Genomic DNA, 27,591 nt, shown 5'->3' with positions numbered 1-27,591 from the left:
CTTATATACTCTGCTTTAGTAATTCGTTCGTTTGTCGGAATAAAAACAAAATAAATATTTTTGTCGCACACTTTTCTACCACATTTGGCCGAACTTTTCCTTCAATTCGTCCTTATGTTGTGTCTCACAGATGGTGGGAACTACAGTTGACACCAACTTCGACCGACAGATGGCTGAAATGCTACACTTGGTGATATTTGGCATTGTTTGCCGTCGAAAGGTGACAGCTGTTTGTAAAGATGTTTTGGATAGTTTTTGAATGCTGTGCGCACCAGGGATAGAACTTGGGTACTACCGAATGTTAGTACACACCACTAAATACTCGTCACCGCGGCTGGCGTATATTAAATATAACTACATAGTACTTGTGCTATATTCCCATTTCGGTATCTTAGTACTCTTAAAAATATACGTACGTTGTTTTTACTTAAGTCATTTATCTTATCGTTAATTTTAAATAACTATGTATGTATGTACTACGTATCTGGTGTGTAAAGCTGTTGTTTGCATACCGCTTCTGCATACAAACCTTAGCCACTATAAAGCACTAACCAACCGAGAAGTAGATAAAGTAGCTGCACAATTCAGAACGCTAGTCGCTTTTATTATTATCAAATTGTGATGAAGTAATGAATTAATTGCCTGATAGCTACGCGTGTTGTGCTCCATTTTCGCACAATGACTTTCAACGATTTCTGTAGTGAATGCGAACGATTTGACAAGCGCGAGTGGGGAGATTCACTGACAGCGATGACAGTTTATTTGATTGCGCAAGACAAGACAACACCGTGAATGAATATCTTTGAAAAGGTGATGAGTTACAAATACCTATTAAGTGATCAGCGATCGGTAAATCATTTCGTACAAAAAATGCAAGTGTCAATGGTGTGAAATTTATATTGATGTTTTAAAGCCTAGATAAAAAACTCGCTGACAGTTTGGGATAGTTATAGGACACGTTACTTCTGCCTTTAGTGTTTTTTTTATTAATGTTTTGGGCTGTTTGTTGTGAGTGTTTGTACATAATTTAATTGGTATAACACGAATACTTTTGTGAGTTTTAAAGCTCAAATAATGTGCAAAGTCAATAAATTGGTTTGACTACTCTTATGTTTACCTTTTGGATATATTCGTATTTGCATACATAAGTACATACATACATAGTATATACATAGCTGGATATTTGTTCTTGAATTAGTTATTGTGTCCGATCAGTGTTTGATTTGTGTTTCGGTCTTATGTACAAACATACATTCAACTGGAGTGAAAACCCGTTTTTCGTTATTCGACGGTATTCGCGTGAAATAATTGTGATATTTCGCTTAGAAAAAAACTGGAACTTAAAAAAAAATCGCGAAACATTAGAGAAAGTTTTCACTTGAAATCTGATAAATTTAACATATTATTGAAACTTATTCATATACATAAATGCAAAAACTAGTTGATGTAAGAAAATTAACTTTTTTCAAACCCTGGTAGCGACCCCAATTTTTTTTTAATTAAGAAATTTATTTTATAAAATTTATTATTTATTTATTACACTATCTTTTTCATTGGACAAAAAAAAATCTATAAATTATTGCTATATTTGGATTTCATAACGAAGAGAAATGCATTGGATAGCGAAGGTTCCTTTTTGCTGAAGAATGGCAACCTATTTATTTCACATTCATTATAATAATTATCGAAGGTGCGACGTTTAAAAAAAAATTCGTTTTCCAATCATTTTCGATTTGCCCAATGTTTATTGGTTACATTCACCGAGTACACACACATGAAGATTTGCAATCAGGGTTGCCACTTTGGCAAATTATTACCATAATTGGAAAAAAATTGGGGTCTTGCTAACATATTTGGTTTGAAAAAAAAAATAAAACTTTTCGTTGCCGCTTTATTTTTCGTGGTTATCTTTATATAAAAAATGGCAATTGTTAAACGAAAAAGCCAAAAAATTTTGAAAAGATCAGCGAGAATTCTTAGCTGCACATTATTAGTTATACTTAATTTCCATGGGCTATAAAACTATACCCAAATTCAGAGTAAAAATTTCGAACTTTAGAAGACCTTTTTTTTTTTTTTTGAATTTTTCTAAATGTTGTATATATGTAGCCTTAATCCTTGATGTTTATGGGTTTGGTTAAAGCGCAAACAATATTCTTATAAAAAAAAAACAAAGGAAAAAAATGTTTACTTGAAAAACATTCGAATATAAAAAAAAAATCACCAGGCGGGTTTTTAAGTCACTGTATTTGTGTGCAATAACTGATCTCAAATACCATATCATTAGTTAAATAAAAATTTGAATTTTTATGGAAATAACTAAAAAATAGAGCAAAACTATAGTTTTTGTTAAAACAACTAAAACAATGTTATTGGTAGATACTTTCCAGATTTGGAGGATTTTTTCAAGTGGCAACCCTATTTACAACATTACTACACCTTTGTCATAATGTTGATCGCACGCTATATTTGTGCTGCAATTATGATGCTAAGTATAAAATAGACAGGCGAATTGTCAATCCATTTAAGTGACAAACTCGTCTGTGAAGCAAATGGCTTGCCGTTCAGAATTTATTCCTAGTAGGAAAAATTAATAAATATGCACCTGCAAAATAAGCCATAGAATTCCTTCTTAATACTTTGGATCGTTCAACAACTCCAAACACTTTTACTTGATCTGTCGAATTATTTGTAATATAGGGTGACTCAATAAGTGTGCAGACGTACGCAATAGGGCCCTTGTGTCACGCGCTGGATAACTTTTACGCGTTGTTGAACTATGATTAAGTCTGCCAAAGAGCCTCTAGTACCAAAAATAAACATTAAACATTAACAAGTCCAAATAATTGCTGTCAAAAAACTGCATCATCCAGGTAAAAATTTCTACTTTCCATGTGCGAAAACTTTTTAAAAAAACAGCGGGAAAAATGATTCCAAAATAGTTTCATTATTTTTTGAAAGTTTTTGGTTTTCTTAAGTTCCAATTATTTATGTTGAGAAATTTAGAAAACTAAATATTCAAGAAGGCAATTGTGAATTTCCATGTGGTACTGCATCCACTGTCGCTATGCAGCCCAACATACAGTTCATAAATTGCAGTCAATTGCTCTCAATTGATCGTCTTTTTACAAAAGCGGTCTCAAACAATGCGATGAGCTGCAGATATGTACATACATACGGATAAAAGAAATAGTATTTGCACAATATGTACCTCACATAAATATGTACTTACATTAGTATTTATGTTGAAAATTAGAATACTAAAATTGAATACACTTCAACTAGTTTCTGCGAACTATTTGTTCCAATACAAATTACTACAGTGATATATAGTTTTAACATTTGCTTGTTGATGATATTTTTTGGGCGTTAAAGAGCTCGGAGCTTGAAGAATGGCTTCGAGTGGAAGTAGTAAAAGCTTTTTATTGGTAGCCAAACGCCACAACTTTTAGTCATACCAGCTATCTTTTGGGAAACTACTAAACGCTCAGCTGAAAGCAGGCTAATGTGAGAGAACGAACCCTGGTGGGGCCACATACAGTTATATTTAAATTAAGGGTTCACCACGGTGAGCAGCGCAGGACACCCGTGGTGGCGGTTGCAAACGGGTGTCTGCCTTGCAACAAGCCACCCACTTTACAAATATAATAAAGGAGATTATTTAGTACCATAGAATACGGTCGTCCGCATGTTTTGGGCTCCGCCACGTGGAAGAAGCTTCTAATGAAAAATTACAACAAGCCTCGAACGAGATACCCCACTTTTGATGGCGATCTTAAAAAAAGGTTAAATAATTAAAATTTGGTCAATGAGAGAGCTATCGCTGATGCGAAGAAAGAGCAAGCTGTCCTAAAACGGAGAGATAAGGGCAAACTTCGGTGCCGGATTTGTGAGAGAGAGAGATTTCTTCACCAAATGCTGTAACGTACTTATGCCTCGATGAGAGAGAAAGGTGGCACGACCATTTTCTAATTTTCTAAAAATAAATATATATGTTTTTTTTTTTAACAAAAATTTCGGGTATTCTTTTCCATTTAGAAAAATCCCAGGAGTGATGACTTGAAATTTTAACCTTTTTTATTTTCGACCACTCTAATGTACATACAATGTATATATCCCGCGTGAACTGAATAGGTGTTATGCTTGCTTATGCATCTGGACAATTTCTTAACTCGTCTGATTGTAAATTAGCCTACTGACCCATCGATATCGGCATTGAAATGCTTAATTTAACAAATAAATGTTAAATGCGTGTGTATGCGCATAAATGTTTGTACATTCATATGCAGTAAGCAGAGCATGGATGTCCATGTTGTTTGTATATCAATATGAGAAAAAATATTAATTTCAGATCATTGATTTAATATTCTTAAGGCTGGCCCCCATATAATCATTCGATATTCGCGCTATTGCAGGCAGGTTGCTAAAGCCCGTCTTGTATTTTAACTCTACGTGTTTAGATATAAAAATGTTAAAAATAATACTTTGGCATGTGTTGAAAGGCCATTCTGGGGCACGTTGCGACAGCCTTTATTCCGGCACAACATGTATGAAACCGGGTACCGGCTTGTGTGCAAACCCTAATAACTTCACATATACTTTGATTCGGCTGTCGGACAACTGGAAACCGAGGCATGCGAAACGGGTCTAAAGCTAACAAAGCGACACACTCCATTCCGCTAGGTTAGGTTATTCCAGGAGGGCGTGTGTGGAATATTCCATACTTTCTTTTAGTGAGTATCAGGAGGAGACACGTTCCTATAATAGAAAGAGTAGCTTTAAGTCATTATTCTACTGAAGCAATTACTATCCCTGATGAAGCCGAGGAGATCCAACAGTTCCACCTCCGCTACCTCGCCCAGACTGTTGTTAAAGCGTGAACCCAGGAGCTTGAGTCGCTTCGTCTGTAGACCTAGAAATCGGTCAATTGACTCTTGCTCATCCTCAAAATGGCAGCCTCTGCAGAGAGTACTTGTTGGTACCATTGAAGCATTGGTGCTATAGCACAGTGTCCTATGATGACGCCGGTAAGGACTCTGACGGCAGATCTATCGAGTTTCAGTATGTTCCCTGTCGTTTTCCTACTAAGCCGCGGCCATAACAATCTTGTAATCTCACAGTCTTCCCGTTTGTTTCACAAGTCATTCTTCACGGCCACGGTGTACTCATTAATTTTCCTAATGTGATCACTAAATGGTGGTAGTACGGAGCTATCCGCTTCTTTTGTTTGCATATCTAAGCCGCATCTGGCCATCTCATCAGCCGACTGATTTCCTTCAATTTTACTATGTCCGGGAACCCAGCATAGAGTGACGCTGTTACGTCTCAGTGACGCCAGCGTGGTGCGACATTTTGATACAATTCCCGACTTCACTATTTTAGATCCTATTGCCTTAAGTGCTGCCTGACTGTCGACCAAAATAGTGGTTTCTGGAAGTCTAGTACTAAGTAAAAGACCAGCCGCCCTCTCAATAGCGTAGATCAATACCGGCCAAAACTTGCACATTGTGTAGGTTTTGGTTCGCGTTTTCACACCAATGCTAATGATGTGTATGCATGAAGTTATGCTTTCGCTTCTCACGCGCTTGACACGCACACTTATGCAGATGTTTTAGTAGTAGTGTGGCCGTCACTGGCGTAAATCTTCGCTTAGAAGACAGTGTAGTCGTTCGTTAGACGAAAGGACCACTTGATCTGCAGGTTCTTCACGTAGAGGATTCGGTGCCATGTTTCATCTTTGAACCATCAGTGTAGATGGATATACACCCCTCAGCTACTGGCAGTCCTGCATCCCAGTTTTCTCTGGTCGGGAACCTTGTGGGTATCTTCGTATTGAAGTCCCAAACAGGCGTAATGCAATCAGTGCTGGCTTCTATGTAAGCTTTAATTCCATTTAGCGGGCCCCATTATTGCTGCATGCCCGAAATTGGTTGTCTTCCATGTTTTGGTTTCTCTGAGCCGCAGAGCGCTCTTTGCGGCCGTACCATAGATGAAAGTTTACAGCGGATGGATGAAAATATGGGCGCTACTCACTGCCTCCGATATGCCAAGGCATGCGAGTCCTTGCACATTTCCAAGGACCCGTCGATTGCAATTGATCTGATGACTGGGGTGTACATTCCATAGGTGACGTACGGTAATAGTCCCCATTGCTTTCCAAAGGTCCTTTTGCACGTGTAGTACGTGCTGCTAGATTTTCTTGACTCTGTCCTCTAAATTCTTTTTCCAATTCAACTTGGAGTCCAGAATAATTCCAAGGTATTTTGCCTCGGGGGAGAGATTCATAGTAGATTCCCCTAAAAAAATCTCAAAAATCAACGAGATTTTTAGCCGTTTGAAACTTAAACTTTATAAGACTAAAGTTGTATGGGCTATAAATGTTCTAAAGAATTAGATTTAAAAGTTGAAATTTTGATGAGAATTCGTTAAATTTTGTTTTCTATAAAGTTTGAAACTGTGATTGTGGTTAAAGCTTGCACAATATTTTTATCGAAAAATAACACAAAATTTTAGCTCAAAAAATATTATGAATAGTTACAAAACAAAATCCCCTATTAATCACTTGTTTGAGTCACTGTGCGTTCGGCTATAAACATTTTTATTTTTTAAGTAATTCTACTGGAATAATCGAAATAGTTACTTAGCAATAGTAAATGAGCCTTGGTGAGTTTAAATTTACTAAAATTAGGCTGAAGCGTTATGTTAATAAGAACTGAAATCTGGTGGGTAGCTATTAGAACGGGGTACGTAATGCCATTGAATTTCAAAAGGAAAAAATTTTTTCCTCGAGTCAAGAACGATATGCGATACGTTAAGATCCGACTGTAAATACCGAAGATATGACAAAAAATTTAGAAGGCGACCCCTAAGTTTGGCAAAACAAAAAAGATTTTTTTTTAAGATACCACGCAAAAAAATAAAAATTTCAATAAGTTTCTCGAGAAGATTAAGTAAAAGGATCAAATATGTAGGTGTAATCTGAAAGAAAGTTTACTTGTATTATATGACGATTAAACCATCCCGTTTTCTATTATGTAGATACCGTTAAACGTTTAAATCCAGCATATTAGTAATGTAATCTTTCATTCTTTTTAGATACCATATGGCCACCTCGCACATGAACAATCTACCAGCATGTTAACCATTTAGCGAATTCATAAAACTTATTGATATCCTTCGTTCAAACTGCCAAAAACTTGCCACACTTGCTCAACCAGCATAGCATAATGTCTCTCAATCAGGGAAAGTACAAGCCTAGCATTTGCGCTATCGATGAGGTTGACGATCGCAGCCTCAAAAATGATGATCTCCAAAAGCAGCAACTCGAGGGTAGCGAAACAGCGCCCTTGACCACCAACCAACATAAATTACACATTGATACAAGTAGTCGTGCGGGGAAGGATGTGGAATCGCAAATCGATGATAATATTGAGGGCAACGGTAATAGCAAAGCGGATGGTGGTGTGTCCGGTGGCGCTACTAATGCAGCTGCCAATGGCTTTCGTGGTAAGTAGGAGTGAGCCTCTATCTTTGTCATTGCATTTCATGTAACATCATCAGTTCATGCATTAATTCATATGCCATTGTCATTTCTCATTTCATGTGCTTCTCCATGCCGTCTGCCCGTTAAAGCCTTCCTACTTTCAGGTCGCATGCAGTTAGACGCATTGATGCAGTTGTCACGTAAACGTCGTATACTCTATATAACGACCGTTTGCTTTTGTGCCTTACTCTTAGTCATAATCGTCATGATGATCGCATTCTGGCCGGAGGTGCCATTCTACTTTCGCGCCGAACTGTGTCTTGAGAAGGAGTGCGTGCAAACCAGTCAACAGTTGCTTTTATGGGCCAATATTTCAAAAAATCCCTGCCACGACACCTACGAGTGGGCGTGTGGTAATTTTGCACGTGAATATGCGGAGAATGATTACTATGTAATAAAGCGTGGCGAATGGAATTACAAGACCTATACTGAATATGAAGGTAAGCAGTACGTTGCAATTCTTATTTTGTGGTTTATGTATATTTTAATTCATTTGCTTTATTTTCTACATATGTCCCACTGAAGAGCTGAATGAGCTGAACCGTTTCATATCGATGTTGCCATCATCTGGCGNTTAGTGCAGTCAATATGGCTCTAATGTAGGTGTACATGGAAAAAATCCACACAGGACAAAAAAATAGTACCATGCTGTTCAGAAACCAATTATAATCAAAAAAGGACAATTTGATAGGAAATATTTTTCACTAATCAGACTACTAGCCCTGACGCACAATTTGAAAAATGTGCAAAAAGCGGTCGTACTTTACTTCTACAAGGATTCTTTCACGGTGATTTAAAAATAAAGTCGGGATTTTTTTACCGGCTGCCAATTTCGAAAAACCCGGGTTTTTAGGTCCCGTTACCAATTTTGAGAAAAATTTGTTATCGTTATTTTGAAAATAAAATCGCTTTTCGTACTGGTTACTAACTTCGAAAAATCCGAAATTCGGGTACGGGTTACCAATTTCTTAAAGAGCGGAGTAGCAATTATCGAAATATCACAGTTTAATTTTTTTGAAAAATACTATACTATGGGAAGTGGGCGTGGTTATGCACCGATTTCAAAATTTACCAATGTCATGAAAAGATTCATTGAATGAGTTTTGAGATTTTTTTTAGTTTCGAAAGGAAGATTTAATAAATGAATACATATTGTCAAAAAAAAAGAATCCGAGAATAGTGGGAGTGATGAAGAACCAATTTTTAATGATTTGATATGAATAAACCATGAGAATATTTGTTTAATAGATTTTTAAATTCGTTTTTGCTCTTTACACATATAAAAAATGGTCGGAAAAATTCCGCTTTTTACGAAATCTGTACCCAGTAGCAAAAAATTGAATTTTCCGAAAATTGTAACCGGTACAAAGAAGCGATTTCATTTTTGAGATAACCATAATAAAATTAAATAGGTAACTGGTCCTAAAAACCCGGGTTTTTCGAAATTGGTAGCCTTTACAAAAAGAAAAACCCATTTCACTTTTGAAATCACCGCGAAGTAATCCTTGTAGGAGTAAAGTTTCAACAAGTACGACCACTTCTTGCATATTTCTACATTTTCCCATTTGTGGGTCAGTGCTAGTAGAGTAATTTTTACTTCCTCCAGGCGAGTTTGTGGAAACTGTCAAACTGTCAGAAGAGCATGAAGAATTTTGAACATTCAAAATATTAATTTAACGTTATACCTTTGGAAAAATTACCCAATGTGAACTTTTCGGCCGGCGCTGGTTTAAAGAAGTCCTGTCTGAAATCGTTTAGTTAGAAGCGATCTTAAAAGTGTCGACAGTGGTTCTTATGATCTCGATGCCCTTTCACGTAATCTGCTTGCAGGTTAACAGGTTTTCCTTAGGAGCAAAAGAGTAACTTAAAACCTATTTTGTATTCGAGTAATATATCCCTCGCCCTGGCTCTGAAAGATAACTTCGGGTTTTACTTATATTGAGTACTTGAAGTTCCTTTGTGCGGGAATTTTTATACCCGAGCGTACCTGTTCACAAAGGTATTATAACTTTGTTCGTATAACGGTTGTTTGTAACAGCCGAAACGAATTGAGATAGATATAGACAAATGTATAAATAAATGCTTAGAATGAAACGAGAAATCGATTAAGCCATGTCTGTCCGTCCGTCTGTCTGTCCGTGTATACGATAACTCGAGAAAAAAATTGAGATATGTCCACGAAATTTGGTAGGTAAGTTTCTCCTTATCCAAGGTAGGTTGGGACTGAAAAGGGGGCGACATCGGTACGAACATTGCTTAGATCCCCACCAAGGAACCCTTTGAAAATTTTTAAAATGAGGCAAGAACCATGCCTACCTCCCACGGTAATTTACAAAAATACGAAAACTGCAATAAATTAGTAACTATGTGTTTTTCAGAGAAGGAGGCATCGGAAGCCTAACCCCGTCAGTTTGAGACTTTAACCCACCTAACTGCCTACCGTCTATATACCGATACCACGGTAGCACCGTTTGGTATTTCGTCAGGAGGTGGTTTTGCGCACTAAGCTCTACGGCCGTTACTGTTCATTTTATTCCTCTGTTGTGTTGGTTGGCATTAACCTACCACTAAGAAGTTCGTTTCTATGTAAGTCTAGTACTGACGAGATTCAAAGCGGTGTATACTTTTAAACAGCCGTGCACACTGCTGATTTGAGTCAAGCAGTTGTCTACCTCTCCATGCTACTTATTGCGCCAGATGTAAATTTTCGGTTAAGGAGGAAGGTTCACCTGCCATTTGTTGTGCTATCCCAACGATGAGTGTTGCATCTTCGGAAACAGTTCAGTAAGCTGAACATATTCTAAGATCACGTAAGCGGTATGTAGCATTGATGCTTCGTATGTAGGATGCCAGTTTGGAAGCGTCACACCATACTGTCGATCAGTAAAGGAGTATTGAACTCAGTACCTCCGCCAAGACCGAGATCTTTTACATGCTGCTTGGACTGTATAATGGTTTTCCCTAAATGATTTCACCTTCTATCGACTACTGATAAAAACGGCTTCCGTACCCGAACTGCTCCCCACCTAGCCCCGAACTGGTCCTGAACAAGCCCCGCCTTTTAAGTCTTAAACAATTTTTTCGCACTCAAAATTATTAGGAAAAGACTTTTATAATAGAAATCTTAAAATACAAGTCTTTGAAGACTAAAAAATATTTATCTCACTGATTATTATTATGAAAAAACTTTTATAATATAAGGCTTAAAATAAAAGTCTTTGAAAACTTAATAATAATTATCTCTGATAACACTATGCGACAGTCAAAATCGGGATGGGATGAAACCAACGGGAAATGTTATATCGGTAAAAAACAAGTTATACGTGGCCCGACGTTTCGCTGGGTCACGTCTAGGAATCGAGATATATCGATTTGAAGTTAGTAACTATCATATAGGGGATATTGTTACCTTTGGTGGTCTTTTTTTGACATAACTCGAGAACCACTAGTCCGATTTTGCTCAAACAAATTTAAAAATTACAATTCCTTTAATCTGTTCATATAACATTTTTCTATATAATCAACAGTTTTGCCGGTAAAAATAAATGTATGAAGAAAAAAAATATTTTTTGCCTAAAATATAAAATTTTTTTATTTTTTAAATTCATAAAAAATCCAAAACGGAAAAAAGGCAAGTGGTATTACTTTCACGCAAAGTCACATAACCCTTAAGCAAAATGAGACATAGATCATGAAAATCGATGGACGCGTTTCGCTTTTATTCAGAATTAAGTGAAAAGGTATCTCATTTTTTTCATGATCTATGTCTATATTTTTTTAGCTTCATACATTTATTTTTACCGGCAAAACTGTTGATTATATAGAAAAATGTTATATGAACAGATTAAAGGAATTGTAATTTTTAAATTTGTTTGAGCAAAATCGGACTAGTGGTTCTCGAGTTATGTCAAAAAAAGACCACCAAAGGTAACAATATCCCCTATATGATAGTTACTAACTTCAAATCGATATATCTCGATTCCTAGACGTGACCCAGCGAAACGCCGTGACAGGTATAACTTCTTTTTTACCTATATAACTTTCCCCGGTAGTTTGAACCCTTCCCGATCACTGACCCCTACCATTTGTCTCACAGTGTAATTATTACGAAAGGACTTTTATAATATATGTAAGTCCTTGAATAATGATTATAGTTGATTGAAAATTTTGTTATCTGAATATAATAACAGTTGATTGACTTTTATTCTTTTCTCTTATAATAGCTATCCAACGTTTTTTTTGTTTATTCAAACCGATTTTATGGATTGCATGGTTTGCTAAGTTTTCCCCATAGGAAATCCGGTTCTACGATGTATTCCATTTGCCCCGTGCAGGGTTTTGCAAGACTTAGAGAAAACCCCTAGTGTATATAGCTTTGCTATACATTACTCAAGTTTTTCTTTCATAAATATGTTCACATTTCCAATTTATTTATTTATTTTTTTTACTTTTTAAAATCACCAACAATTTAGCTATATATTAGGACTTCCAATATACATATAAGTATTTTTTATTCAAAAAAGGATTATCGTTTATTTATTTGAGTAACATTTAACAAAATATTTTTTTTTTAAGTAATCTCAGTTGTTTACATTTTTTATTCTACAATCCACTTGTCATAACAATATAATCTGAAAAACGCGAAATTTTTGGCCTTTTACACTACTTTGGATGGTGGCAAGTAGGTGGATGATTTAGCGCCACTTAAACCGGAACCGCTTTGGCTAACACCAATGCTTGTAGTGGAAGCACCAACGAAGCCACTACCACTAATGTCACCAATGCCAGCACCACTTCCAGAGCCATAACTGCTACCAGCAATACCACCGCCAACGCCGTGGCTGCCACTGGCTGAACCAACGCCACCAACGCCACCATCCAGTATACCAACAACCGATTGTTGTTGGCCAATGCCGCCATTGGTGTGCTCGGATGTGCCTTCGATTTTATCATACTCGGCTGTAAGCAGAAAAATATTCGCAATTAATACATACTAGCTAGTTAGTGTAGTACTTATTACACTTTGCTGCTTTTACTTACCTTGAATTTGTTGTTGTGCATGATGCGCCTCTTCTTCGGTCTTGTATTTGATAAAGAATACCTCTGGTTTGGCGGGCACTGTGGGTGCGGGTGTGGCTATATCGTTGACCTCGAGTGTGGAGTCCTTTTTGGACAACACATAAATGACAGTCTTTTCTTCTTGTGGCGCATATTCCGCAGACAATTTGACATTTGCTGAGCTCGAGGATGGCGCCTTAATAAAGACAACACGATAGTTCTTTTGTGGGCGTCCAATAACGAAATGCTTGCTTTGCTCAAGCGATTCATGATCCTCTGGCGCTGAAACGGTTATGAATTGTTTGTGTACAAGGGGAGCTTCAAACCCGCCCGATTGTTGTCGTCCACCAAAGCCAGCATTGAAGGAGCTGCCACCAATACTGCTGAAACCTCCGCTTATGCCGCTGCCAAAACCACCACCACTGCTGATGCCATTGCTACCGCTTTGGTAGTGTCCAAAGCTTGGTGCATTGCTGCTGGCGCTACCAAAGCTTGGTGCACTGTTGCTAGCGCTACCAAAGCCTCCGTAACTGCTGCTGCTGCCACCTCCAATGGGTGCACCACTTATGCTCCCAAGTCCGCTCAGTCCACCAACGAAGTTTCCACTACTTTGGTAACGGCCGACGTTAGCACTGCCGCCTGAGATGCCAGTACCATAATTGTATCCTTGTGGTTTGGCATGGGCGATGGCGGCCAACGAGCAGCAAAGTACCTAAACATGTTTTGGGGGGGAAAGAAGAGTGAGGTTTGTTTACTGTTAATTCGTGTTTAATCCTTTTGATGTGCGAGAGTGATAAATTACCAAAAAAAGACGCATTCTCTGACGAATTGTTTGTTTGTATAACCTCAACGTTAAATTCCCACTGTTCGCTGTCCGCAGTGAAACTGATGTCTTCGGTCCAGCTGATTGTGGTTTTTATAGTTAAAAGATCATGCAGATAGCCTACTGGTTCATCATTGCCAATTAACTACCGGGTTTTGGGCTTCCAGTTATTTGAAAACTAGAAAAGGTAAAACTAAAAACATATTTATACGCCCAACAATTTAATAACTATATTTTTTATAAACATATTTAACTAAAATTTTTTTACTGACGCTGACTTTTTGTTGGCCTTTCAATCTCCTTGCTGATTAATTGGCGCTTAATTACGAGAGTTACTAAACCGTTGGCACGCACGCTCATTCATCGCTCAGCTAATTTTTTCCTTGTCAAATGCCAAACATTATTAATACATAGATTGTTATAATAGTTTTCTTAATCTTACTTCCAAAGAGCTCCCCGCACTTCTGGTTGCTTAAGACGCTCGCGTCTGTTGACTGACATGTTCAAACAACTTTAAATTTTTGTTTTTTTTGCTGTTACTTGCTTCTGCTGACTGATGAGTACTGTTTTAATTACCTTTGCAGGCGGTTTGACACCTTAATTGTTTAAAGCTAATTAATACTTCGCCAAACGCATTGACGGATTCATGTATTTGCATGGCAAAAGTATAATGCAATGACGGTGGCAGGGCGGAAGGTTAAAGGTTTTCGACAGCTATTTGTTTTAATCATTTTTTGCATCAGCGAATACGCACATTAATCAAAGTATCTTCATCGTATTTCATTGCATTTTCGTTCAACTTCCTTTAATTGCTTTGTTCGATATGCAAATATGACTTTGCGCGGTTTCGCGAATTCATCAACTCAATATGCATTTGAAAAACTACATAGAATTTCGCGAAAATCATTTATTTTGTTGAATTTTTGTACCGTAGCCGGTCTATTAGTCATTTCTTATTGTGTTCAGATAACTAGTTTCATTTTAACATAATTTTTGCCAAACGATCATCGGTTATTAATTTTACGCCACTGCATCTGAAAATGCAAACAAATAAAAAAAGTTTTTTCTTTTGAGGAAATACATGTGTACCGATAATTAGTAGAGAGATTAATAGCACCATATCTATTATTTTATTTTACCACTCTTCAGGAAACAAGCTTATCTACCTCTAAATAAAAAGACCATTGACTTCTCGGTTTAGTGTTAATTTGATATAAACTTCCATCGATGACTGAAGTGGCAAACAACTGACCATAATACAAACCAAAATCTGTCCCGAGCACAATTTTAGACTAGGGACAGAAAATAATCGATTTTTTCTAAACACTGAACTTTTGGAAGGTATCAAGGTATTCGAATTGTTCTTTACCTTATCAGTTAGTGAAGTTCAGCCAAATAATCTAGATATTTTCAGTGAAATCTTATTGATATCGGATTCAATGGTATTCCACTGGGGTGTTCGATTATTCGCCTTATTACAAAAGCCAGCGTTGCTGCGTCTGGTGTTAAAATGCAACGACCCTATTAAGCTGGCATTTCAGAATACTATTTTATATATATATAACGAAAATTTGAAAGTTAGGGGGGGCGGCTCGAGCACCCCCTGCCCCTACCTGGCTACGCCCATGNTTGCGATGAAAAAACTTCATGTCGCAAAGGAGGCCATCCAAACATATCCAATGTTCCTAAAAACAGTGGTAGACATACTTTTTCCCAATCAGAGGTGACTGTTTTCCTTTACTTCAAGGGAGCTCTTAAACTCATTTGATGAAGTCACCAACGACGAAGTTCTCCAAGCTGCAAAAGGACTCGAGGATGAGAAGTCTCCCGGCCCGGACGAGGTCCCTAATTTAGTTTTGAAACTGGCGATCACCAATTTTGTATCGGCGTTCACGGACCCGGTAAACCTCTATCGGAACCTTCGAGTTACAGGCCCATATGTCTGCTCGACTCGGCGGGAAGATTCCTTGAGCGTGTTGTATGCAATCGTCTTGAAAACGAAATCCAAGTTTGGCTTCCGAAAAGGGAGATCCACCATTCACGCAGTAAACTTTGTTATCCAGCTGACACGCGAAGCAATAAGTGGCTCGCGTTGGCTCGGAGGTACCAAAGAATATTGCTTAGTAGTAACCCTCGACATTAAAAATGCGTTTAATTCGGCGAACTGAGCAAAAGTTCTAGACGCACTGGATCATATCGGGGTACCTTTGTACCGTATGCTTATACGAAGCTACTTCGAAGACCGCTGGCTGCAGTACGAAACCTCGGCAGGTATTAAATATCAAAAAATCTCAAGTGGAGTCCCCCAAGGTTCTGTGCTTGGCCTTTTACTTTGGAAAATTATGTACGACAGAGTTCTTCGCCTCAAAATATCCAAGGCGACAGAGGTAATTGGTTTTGCGGATGACATCGCGGTAGTGGTTACTGCGAAACACTTAAGCGAAATTGGCGAAAAAGGCAATAAAGCCGTAGAAGCTGTATAAACGTGGCTTCAAAAAATGGCCTTAAGCTTGCGGAGCAGAAAACGGAGTCACCATACAAATTGGCGAACACAGGGTCACTACTCTGCCCCATGTCAAGTACCTTGATATTATTGTTAGATAAGATTATGTTAGAATAGAGGGTTAAGGAACTATACGGGACCTAATAATTTCGTGTTGTACTCGAGCATAGCTACAACCTTCACTAGATTTTGTTTCGGTTGTATTTCATGACTTTTTTTTTAGATCCGACCGAACTCGAGTTTTTAGCCGAAACCGAAACCGAACCGAACACTCGGTTTTTTCTTGAAGTTCGGCCGGAACCGAACCGAACCCGAACTTTTTAGAGTAAAAATTACATAAGCATTATATACCGCAAATTAATTAATTAAAAGCATTGTTTCTCAAAAACTCGAACTTTTTTTCACACGGCAAGACTCGATTAGTTTGACTGCACTTGCAGCAGAAATAAAAATTACTAGTGCAGCACGAGCAAGTTGCAATTGCAGTCACATTTTTAAAATTTTTGTTTCTGAAACTGATTTCCAAAATGTGACAGAAAGTTCTCTCTGGCTATTAACACGTGCAACTAAAATTTCTTTCTCAATTTGACATTGAAATACAAGGCAAATTTGCAAACTTAACATACAAGAAGTGTTATCGGGCATTGCAATTTCGGGAAGGAAATAAAATTAAAAGAACGACGAGAAACAAGAAAGTTGCTATAAAAAAGCCATAAAATCAAATTACAGGAACGCTATAAAGGCACTTAAATAAATAAGAAAAACTTTAATGTTTATAATTTGTAAAAATAAACTTTTCGGCCAATTTTGGACGAAACCAAACCGAACCCGAACACGAACTTCATGGCCGAATTGGTCGGTAACCGAACCTGAACCCGAACGCTCAGTAGCACCTTGTAATCCTAATTGCTTGCAATTCTTGATTGTATGTAAATATTTTGTATGCATGTATTTTCACGAATTTATTGCTCGCTAGATCTGAGTACCTGCTAAATGTCAACAAAACATCATTAAATGCACATACAGCATGCCGCATGTAAACATATTTTTTTTTGTATAAAAATTCACTCAATAAATTGTTGAATTTGATTCTTTATCTTCTTCAATTGCTTTATTCATAGCTCCTTCATAGTTATTACAAGCCAAAGAAATAACTCAGCTCCGCTCCAGGTACAGTACGGCCGATGTGTAATGTTGAAAAATGAAGTAGTATGTAACATATTTCGTTCTGAAATTGTATTTAAAAAGTGTTTAATCCTCTCTGTGTACACTGTTACTATAAATTAGTACCTTCTATGTATGGAAATTAATCGTCATGTAAGTTTCGAAAACGACTTAGAAAGCATTTTTCCGTCTGATGTCTGATAAACACCAACAACACTTCGCAACTAAAAAATATTTCGCTTCCTATAATCTTTAAGACTCAACTAAACGCTACTTAATTCGTATTGTGTGTATGCAGAGCGGTGAACGAGTTCAAAACACACTCTTGAACTGGAGCAACACAAAATGAGACTATTGTCGCGACAAAAAAAAAGTGTATTGCCATAAAATACTGTTTGAGTGAAACTCTTTGAGCATATAGTATGTATGTATGTAAATTAAAGCAAACGCTATGGTGGTCGCTTATTATACGTTCTTAAATCCGGCTTTTATATTTTAAAATCTTTTAGCGGAAACTAAAAATACAGTTGAGGCGCGATTATCCCAACTCAAAGAGCAAGTAAAGGATAAACAGAAAAGACAGATACATACCTAAAAAAAAAAAGTGTAATTTATAAAAAATTTAATGTGTTACTGTGGGCTCAAAAATTTGTTTAAATTTTTTTTTCAAAAAGTTAAATATTTTTAAAATTCAATATATTCTCTTAATTTTTTTTTATAAATATCATGTTTTTCTAGGTTTAATTAACAATATCATGCTGGATTTTTGCAAAGCTCTTTGCTATACTTAAATACAACAAAATGGCCAAGTATTAAGAAAATCTGAAACTCACTAGGTCTCCGGAAAATGGAATGCCCCATATAGAAAATTCCATGTCAACCGAATTATGACTGGGATCCAAGATTTGTTTCTAATCATACATATGTACATATATACAGTTGCGAGTAAAATAATAGCAGTAAAATTTAAAATTATGATGCTGGTAACTTATGTTTATTTATTCATTGTTAATAATTTTGCTTTAAATTATGGGTCGATCTGTATCAGAAATGAAAGTTTCCAAGCTTGCACAAAGTTCACAAAAATTAATTGAACTTAAAAATTCTTCATCAAAATTTCGATTTTTTAAATCAGATTTCTTAGAAAGGTTTCGAGTGTGCAGTTTTTTAACTCATTCAATGTTAGTAAAATAGAGTGCAAGTTTGAAGTCGCTAAAAATTACGTTTGATTTTTTGGAATTTTTTTTCGAGGGTGTGTACATTTTCTTCCATATAAAAATAAATTTGGTTCATCGTTTTATATATACAAATATATTCAAACAGCTAAAAGTAGTTTATACAACAAGATAGGGAAAAAATTTTAATGTCGGTGTAACGCGAGAGAGGTTTCAGGAAGCTGTATTTTAAAGGGAGCTGCCACCTGTTAAGAAATTCAAAATAAAACTAGTTAACGAGTCAAATGAAAAGTTTTGATATGGGTGTCCAACGATGGAGTTGTAAGAAAGCTTTGTTTCGAAAATATTTTTTAAGAATGTTGTCACCTGTGGGTTCAAAAAGTTAAAATAAATTTAAATAACAAGATGAATACAATTTATGAATATGGGCATCAAACAAGAGAGGGTTTAAAGAATGCGCGCAGCAGGGCGCGGCGGGGTGAGACGCGGTGTGTTTGAAAGCGCAATAATGTCAGTGGATTTTATTTCGCTTTTGAAAAGGCAATAATGTCAATTGACCTAATTTCGCACCAGTATGCGAAATAGTGGCAATTGACCTTATTTTCGTTGATACTGTTACCTGCCACAATCGAAAACATGTAGCTTGTTTGAATTTTATTGTACTGTCAAGTAATCGGAAACAGCCTTCCAATATTTAAAGTCCAAAATAAAATCGATATGCAACGAAATGCAAACGATAGTAAAAGCTTTATAAGGATACGTAGTCAAGAAAAAATATTGGTAAACCTTCTTTACGCATAATTCAACAAAATATATTTTTCATCAAAAAAAGGAATTTTTCCGTAAAAATTTGGAGAATCATTTAATTGTAAAATGTATGATTTTTAACCCATTTTTCTAAAATTGGCTGAAATAAATAGTTTAGAATTTCGATTTTAAATTAGTATTAATTTTGAATCGTATTTGAATAAAACATGGCAAAAAGTCAATGTAATATTTCAAAGAGTCAAAGAGTGGAATGTAAATAATTGTGGATCATATGGTAAGTGTACATAAAGTTGCGGTCAAAAAGATAGTAGCAAAATGCCAAATGATATTGTTTGCATTTTATGTTTATTTATTTTAATTAAAACCTTCAAAGCTTGCACAACTTTAGCAAAAATTTATCTAATTCTAAAAAATTGCATCAAAATTTCAAACTTTTTATTCAGAATTTGTATAAAATTTTCGAGTATGCTTTTTTGTAGCCCATTTGTCAAAGTTATTTGTATAAGTCGTAGTAAACTTATAAAAGTCCAACACTTTCTTAACTGCGAAAAATGATAATGAGAAGAGCGTGGCTGATTTATATTGATGACTTTTAAAAGTAAAAGTCACTGACTGATTTTTATTGATGACTTTTATAAATAAAAGTCTTCGATAAAAAGTCTAAGATAAAAATCGAAAATTATTGTTATTTTTTTAATTTTGCATAAAAGTTACAAATAAAAATTTATTTTCATATTTGATTTTCGCTGAAAAAAGAAATCGTTGATTTAGAGTAAATATTTATCTAGTTCAATGCTTTTTTTTGCCTTTGAAATCATAACGTTAAAACGAAAGTCGCATGGGCGGAGCTGCGGGCAAATTCTAGTAATAAATTAAATGAAGTAAAACGACGCCTCGCTAGTGACACATCACGTTGTGCGTGAAAATCTGTGGGCAGCTAACTGCCTTTGTTGAATATCTTAACTTAAATAGGATTTCGGTCAAAATTTTTAAATTAACAATCACGCAGGCACGTTGATATGCATTTACATACTTTACACACATACATATGTATGTAGTTTGTATGCCAGTTTTTTTTTGGTGGCATCAGTGTCATCGGTTAGTAACAGCTACTTAGTTTCAGCAACCACTTGAACGTTGTAATTTTGCGGTTAAATCTATAATTTATCTGTGTATAATGGAAATTGTGGCTTTATCGATAACAGCGAGCGTGCATTGTTCAATGTACATTAGGGCGGGTTGATTTTATTTTTTAAATCGTATAGCAAAAACGTAAACTACATAGAATTCTAAGAAAATTCTCCGAAGAAACCATGTATCTAAAATCAAATCCTAATCCGCGCCTCTCGACTTGAAAATTTATATGGCCGCCTTTGCCAAAACCATAAATGTTAGAAAAAATAGGTTTTCCAAAAAGAAATCGAATTTTCTGAATAAAATTGTTTAGTAAGGTAGTTCTTTTGCACTTTATATTTTTTCTACACTCAAAATTTTTTTTCATTAAAAAAAATATTCACCCAAGTAAAAAAGTTTGTATATAATTTCATATTTAATATTTTTATAAGGAACAAAGATAAAAAAAAAATTTCTAATAAATAATACAAAACCTCTATTGCATAAACTGTAATATAATATAATAAAACATAAAATATTTCAAAAAAAAATAATAATTTTAGCGAAAGAAAAGGAAAAAAATTTTAAAGTCGAGAGGCGCGGATTAAGGTTTGATTTTAGACCCATGGTTTCTTCAGAGAATTTTCTTAGAATTTAATGTAGATTACGTTTTTGCTCTACGATTTTTAATTTTTTTTTCATCCATACAAATCAACCCGCCCTAATGTACATATTTGAACTTGAATTGATTAAATCTAAAAATTGTTTACACATTCAATTCGGCGCTATTTCGGTTGTTTGTTTCGCTTCGTTTACCATGAAAATTGGTATTAATAGGCATATCATTGCAGATGTGTTTCTTTTATTGTATATCTACTACTACCTGGTAGTATTACATTTGCATAAACATTGCAGCACATCTGGAATGCATTAATGACCTTCAAAAGCTGAATTCCAACAAGTGCCATTGCTAGACCACCTATGTATATCGAAACATCAGCAACTTATGTATATACATATGTACCTATGCGTATTTGGCGTTGGAAAGACATGTTTTTTTTTGTAGCCTGAAAATTACTGACTTTATTGTTGTCTTTGTATTCAACAAGAATAAAATTTAATTGAGCTTAATTTATTCACATTGGTAGCAATGAAAATAAACTTTTTTTTTTTGACGCTGACTCAGTTCCAACTAGCACCTACGTTAAATGGCCTTTTAGCTAATGTTGGCTGCTGATTTATGTGCCCTTTGTACTTGAGAGCCCAAATCGTCTGCTTAGGTGGCCTAACAACTGACCAGGCAAGAAACTAACAACTCGCAGCCAACGAATCGTATACTCTATACTCTATGCTCTTCGCCCTAACTCAACCAATGTCCACTGCTATTAATCGAGTCTTCTTAAATTGTTGTTGCTGGTATGCTTGCCTCAATGATAACTTTATTTATTTTGGGTTTTACTGGTATAAATTGTCAATAATTCAACGGATTTAATGAAGCATGGCAAATTCATAAAGTGCGTGTTGTCGCTTTGCCAAGTGGCGGCAACTTTTTGATTTTACGCTAAGTGCAGGGTGTTACAACAAGGGTGCCGGGAAGTTTGCCAGTGAAGCAGCAGCGACCTAGTTGGAGCTAAAAAAGTCAAACAAAAGAGGTCTGCAATACAATAAGTAGTTTTCTTGAGTAAACCTTTGGCGGTTCGGTTTTCAAAGGCATTCTGGTTATTTACCTTTGTAATATGAGCCATTATCAGCTCTGCCTTTTTTTTGATGTTATGGGACAAACTCTCAATCAATAGCGTTGGAACTGTGTATAGCTGTACGCCAGCTTTACCTACAACACTTGAGGCTGCTCTGAGTGCCCTGTACCTTTATGCCTTTATCCGTTCTGAGGACCTTAACGTCACTTGCAGGCTTGCAAGAATTGGGTGTTGGAATGGAAGTGAAACGAAAGTTGCTGCAGGCAAGGCCCTCAATGTTAAGGTATTTTAATTGCCTTTTCTGAAGCGATACCACCGTTCTTTAAGACTGTGGGCTAGTTTAATCCTAATACTAAGTCCGCGGTTACACATTGTGGACTCTTTGCTGATGTCTCCAAAACTGACTTAGAGGGTCAGGTGTATGGGTCTACAACGAAGCGATTGTAATTATCAATTTAATGGACTAAGTACGTGGTGGAGGCGTAGGAGTTTACGTGCCTTGTAACTAGTTCGGAAATGCAAATCTCGACTAAATTATGTTGGAAAACATAACGAACTTGTTTTACTCTGGGTGCCAGGTCACTCGTGAGTACCTGGTAATGCAACATCAGACCTCACACCATTCGGCATGAGAAGGCACGGACTAGGCATTCCTTCGTTCGCAAACAGTTATAGCTCTTTCGACTTCCGCCATCGAAGCAACAGTTAACAACTGGGTGAATATTTTGTCCAGCAATTACTGAGAGGCTTCGATGGACTGCAGGTGTTGAAAAATTCATCTTGACCTAAATCCCAGAGTAGTCTCTACTCGTGTCATAAACAACTGACTCTGATCGGCTTAGTTACATGATAACACCATTTGCTCTGCCTGCCTTGAAGAGGATGAGTGAGCAACAGAGCTCAGGCTCTTTGACCCCCAGAATGCTGCTTCGATTTACTTATAGACTGAGTAGACCTAAAAAATATTAATGCGATTATGAAAACAGAGAACTGGGCGGCATGCACTCTGAGTGCTGTTTTTCAAACGCGTTGTTTTGTGTTAGGTTAGGTTAGTTTAAAGTAGCCATCAGTGACCTCACCAAATTATGGGCCGCTTGTGATGCTACACGGATCGGTAGAACCCTCCTACTCAACCATCGTGTGTAGTCTTTGGCTCAAGTCGGTTATACCCTCGAAAAATTCGGAAGCGCCTGAATCGTCTTATTCTACAGAATGCGGCTCATTCGAATAACAGATGTCGTAACGCGTATCTTAATAACTATATATCATCCACAGAAATCATTATGGGGAACCCCTAAACTCTTCGCGTGCCTTCCGATGGCTGGGACTAAGTCGTATCTGCCCAGCATGAAGATACATGCCGACCATTTCTCGTGTCATTTTGGCCATATCAGTCTTCTATTTCCGCAAGTGGTGAGACGTGCCCCCCTGTCCCTTGCTTCCTTGAGCGATAGAAAACTTATAATGATCTTGCAGGCAGCGACAGGATGCCTACATCTTGCAGCGCTGCGAAATTGGAACGGATGTGTACTCCTCTCCGTTACGGTTTTTGAGTTGCAAGTGATCGAGCCAAGCGCTTTGAGTGTCGTCTGACTAGGTGAAGTTTGCATGACAGCAATTTGAGCTTGGAAGACGCTGCTGTGTTTGGGTAGGAAAAATAATTTTTCCAGCCCCAGATGGACTGCGGAAGTCCCGCCTCCTAACATGCTCTCTAGTTTTCAACCATCAACGTAGAGGTGGAGTGATCAATTTTCTTCCGATTATTGTTTNCGTAGTTTTATAATTTTTATTTTTCGTATAAGAAAGCTTCGTTATTTTTGATTTTAATTTGTTCGTTCATATGGGCTCCAAAATGCAGTTTTCATTATAAAGGTTCTAAATGATCGAACAAAATGAAAATCCAAAAATAACGATTCTTTTGTGTTCGAAAAATTAAAAATACAAATTTTATGATTATTCTTAATTACAAAAAAAAAAAAATAACGACTATGCAATGATCTAAAAATAAAAATCTTGGTTCTCTGGTTATAAACAGTATATACCACGAATGATAAATTATTTCAATTACTTTTGTGGGAACACCCTTTATTATAATACGTAGTATGTATGTATGTAAGTACGTATTTCGTCCTATCGCTTGAAAACACTACGTCAAACGCTAAATTCAGCACTTATATTCCCATTAATATTATGCGTGCGCTGCTATAACAATTTGCAAATTTTAATTATCTATGTATGTAGTATTATAATATACATATGTATGCACAGACATATGTTGAACTTTTTAAATTTTTTTAAAATAAATTTCACAAATTTATTGTACAATAAACGCCGCTTGATTTCGAAGCGTTTCTTTTGTTCATAAATATTATTTATGACATTCGATAGGAGAGTTTATTCATGTCTATGTCTATTCAGCGTTTGCATAAAAATGTTGGTCCGCAAATATTGCTGACTATTTGAATTCAAATGCGCGAAATATCTATAGGTAGTAATGCCATTGTTATTAATTTAAACTGTACATTGTTGTTGATAATTTTTGCAAAAACATAAGTATAATTTGTCTACATATTATAAGCAAATCTTTGTTTAGATAAAAGAGTGAAATTAGGGCCGAAAATTGGTAATCTGACGGTTTCTTGCATCGTTGCTAACTCTTTGCATCCTGCGAGGCTTGTCACAAAGCATGCAAACCTACCCGGCCGGAAATAAATCTCAGTTTTGGATAGGCGCTGGTGAGATTTGCTTTCACACACAAAAAAAAAAAAAAATATCTATTTTTTTAATTTGGAGCAGCACCTCCCATACAAAGTCATACTATAAACTTTCTGCGGCAGATTCACTAAATATCGCCAGGGAGTGAAGAGGAAGTTTTCTTCAAATTTGATTTTTCAAACAGGTGGCAACCCTTTTCAAGATACATTCAAACTATAGCTTTTTTAAGCCTCTTGATATCCATTTTTTTAATATAATTTTCAAATAAATAACTCCCTTAATTGAAGTTGAATTTGATTTTTTGTAAAAAAAAAAAAAAAAGNTTTTTTACTTGGATATGCTCTTAACCATACCACGTATTCTACGTTTAAATTTAGCGGCTGTATCTCCGATACAGCCTGCAGGCCAAGACGAAGGCGCTGGACTGTTCCTTTTTTAAGCCTCTTGATATCCATTTTTTTAATATAATTTTCAAATAAATAACTCCCTTAATTGAAGTTGAATTTGATTTTTTGAAAAAAAAAAAAAAAAAAAAGTTCCAGTAACCTACCAGAAGTATTTCCTGAGAAATACAGTAAGAAAAATTCCGTTTGTATGGGAGGTGCCACGCCCCCTTCTCTAATCGAGATTAAATGTATGCTATATTTTAAGTTTAGCTAAATGACAGAAGTGTACAAAATTTCATGATGATCGGTTGAGTAGTTAAAGCGTGAAAGCGAAGCAAACAACGAAACTCACTTTCGGATTTATAATATTAGTAAGGATTGGAAAATTGTTCTTGAAAAACGCCAATTTTTCGCAACATGGCTTTTATAGAGATAATGATGGTATGGCTTAAAAAAAAAATTTCTAAAACTTGCTAAAATGTCTCTTCCCTATTTACATTTTTGCCACCCTATATTTATATGTACCTATAAGTTAATTTCAAATATATTTCTTGTCTTCTAAGGCCTTTTTGTATTAATCGACAAATATTTTCGTAAAAAATTGTATTCCTTTAACTCGTTGCCAACCATAAGCATTAAAGCATTCCGAATGCGAATGCCAAGGCCGAAACACTCGTATTTGCTTATTTCTCACATTTACCGCCGCATATAGCCAGTCGTATCGAATTCAACACCGGTAGTCTTTGTTATTAAATTTACACAATGATCACTCATGGTGGAATTATACAAAAAACCCAACTTAAATTACTTACCATTTGCCATTAAATTGTCAATTTATTGTAAATAGTTTGAATTTATTAAAAATGTGAATTGTGTTAAGCACAAACAATGGGATCGGCAAAACAACTAAGGATACGACATTTGATTTTTGGAGGTTTTGCGTTTTACGTTTGCCATTGTTGGTGATGATTATTTTGAAGTGGTTGGAAATTTGCATTACAAAAGCTTTTTTTAATATTTCTATTTTTTCATATTTATTTCTAACAAATTAAAAATGGAAAAGTTATTTGCATTAAATCATTTGCATTTGCGTGATATTGTAAGAATATATACATGCATACATACATACATGTATGTAGATTTAGTATAGTTGATGGCTTGGTCAGCCCTGAAAGTATTCAACTTAGCACCGTTGGTTGTAGAAGAGAAAGGCCGCAACTGCGTTGTAAAAATCAGACAGAAAAGGACTCCAATTGACGTCAGTTGGCAGAACAGAGAAACGAGTGGCATGCTTTATAGGGCTCAGCAAAACTCGCTTAGGCTTTACCAATTTTTTGCTAGAGCGAGTGTAAGTATTTTTGCTTAAATATTAAATATAGAGAAGATTGGACCACTATAACGTTTACAACTCACAAAAGCTATGAGCCCAATCAGTAAATATGTTGAAATTTTTTTTTAATTTTTGGCTTCTGTTTTCCACTCTTGCACTTAAAAAGTACATAGGTGCAAACATTCAAATTTCGCCCAGGTTTTGACATGATTTTTCCATTGTTCGAAACCTCACCTCACCTCATCACGCCTCAATTCAATAAAATAAATTCACCTTATCTCAACTCAACTCACCCACCTTATCTAAACTCACCTCATCTCAGCGAAGCATATCACAACTAAAATTGATTTCTTGAATTGCGATCAATTAAAAATCACTCAACCATGTATTATGTTATGTTATGTTACCTTATGTTATGTTAATTTCAGTAAAAAAACATATAACTATTCTTATTATGGAACGATTAAGAAATTAATCAAGAGAAATTTCACTCCCGGTTCAAACCCAGGTGATACGAAGAGGTAGTAGTACACAGCTTTTGACACTCAGCCACACCGGAATCCTTGCTACAATATTAAACAACAACCCACATTTTACCGTGCATTACTAAGTAGTACGGGGATTTTTTGAATAAGTGTGAAATCCGGCAGAATAAGTTGTTCATCGAAATGGCACCAAAGAGGTCACACATAATGAATTAATAAACAATAAGTGTTTTTCCCTCAATGATTTTAATGTCTTTGGCTATTCCTGAATAAATAGTTCAGATTGATCCGGATTAACGAAGCTTAACTGTATTTCATTCACATTTTCGATTTGTATGTGGGCGATTCCACCATCACGGGTGTTTCATTTGTACAGAAAAAATGTTTTGTCTTGTTTAAATTTAAGTATAAACTATTATTATATGAGCTATTATAAAATATGAAACAAATTTCAGCTTACTTTTATTGGAAGAAATCAAAGTTATTTATTCTGTCACGGGTGGGACAAAAAAAAAGAATCTGCTTTTTGGAGCAGATATATTTTACGGAAACTCCGTGAATTTATTTCACTTTTCTGTGTGAACTTGATGTCTGGCACGGGTGGGATACGTATGCATTTTTATATGAAAATAACCTTTTATTTTATTAAAAAACTACAAGAAGCCAAGTAGGGGTTCAATTCGCCTACATTTTATCTTAGGATAACGCTTTTTATATAGAAGAAAATGCTTAGCACCGTCAGCCAAAAAGATGATTAAAAATCAACGCGTTTTTCTAGCGTCTTGAAATTTTCATTTTTCACTTAAATTTAATAGGCTATAAAACTGCATA

The 27,591-nt window shown here is 35.9% G+C and overlaps 2 protein-coding genes across 2 annotated transcripts; one reads left to right on the top strand and one right to left on the bottom strand.

Moving 5' to 3' along the window:
• The first annotated feature begins 789 nt into the window (after window positions 1–789).
• LOC108373014 (uncharacterized) lies at window positions 790–8,121 on the top strand. The gene is made up of 4 exons (XM_017628851.1): window positions 790–810; window positions 7,096–7,506; window positions 7,648–7,983; window positions 8,069–8,121. The coding sequence occupies exons 2-4, from the start codon at window positions 7,227–7,229 to the stop codon at window positions 8,119–8,121; spliced, it is 669 nt and encodes a 222-aa protein (XP_017484340.1). The 5' UTR covers window positions 790–810; window positions 7,096–7,226.
• A 4,007-nt stretch (window positions 8,122–12,128) lies between these two features.
• Twdlalpha (Tweedlealpha) lies at window positions 12,129–13,418 on the bottom strand. The gene is made up of 3 exons (XM_017628850.1): window positions 13,404–13,418; window positions 12,584–13,313; window positions 12,129–12,502 (listed from the first exon to the last, which is right to left on the bottom strand). The coding sequence occupies exons 1-3, from the start codon at window positions 13,416–13,418 to the stop codon at window positions 12,201–12,203; spliced, it is 1,047 nt and encodes a 348-aa protein (XP_017484339.1). The 3' UTR covers window positions 12,129–12,200.
• Between the last annotated feature and the right edge of the window lie 14,173 nt (window positions 13,419–27,591).

The sequence above is a fragment of the Rhagoletis zephyria genome, unplaced genomic scaffold, assembly GCF_001687245.7.
Source record: "Rhagoletis zephyria isolate East Lansing unplaced genomic scaffold, Rhagoletis_zephyria_1.1 Rzeph_scaffold_06272, whole genome shotgun sequence".
Classification (NCBI taxonomy): Eukaryota; Metazoa; Arthropoda; class Insecta; order Diptera; family Tephritidae; genus Rhagoletis; species Rhagoletis zephyria.
The sequence above is the reverse complement of the archived record's forward strand: the minus strand, read 5'-3'. Positions and strand labels throughout refer to the sequence as shown.

Bases quoted from the DNA above. Each gene is read 5' to 3' on its own strand.
- Twdlalpha (XM_017628850.1), bottom strand. The intron at 12,503-12,583 runs GTAAGTAAAAGC...TTCTGCTTACAG, and splicing joins TGCACAACAACAAATTCAAG to CCGAGTATGATAAAATCGAA.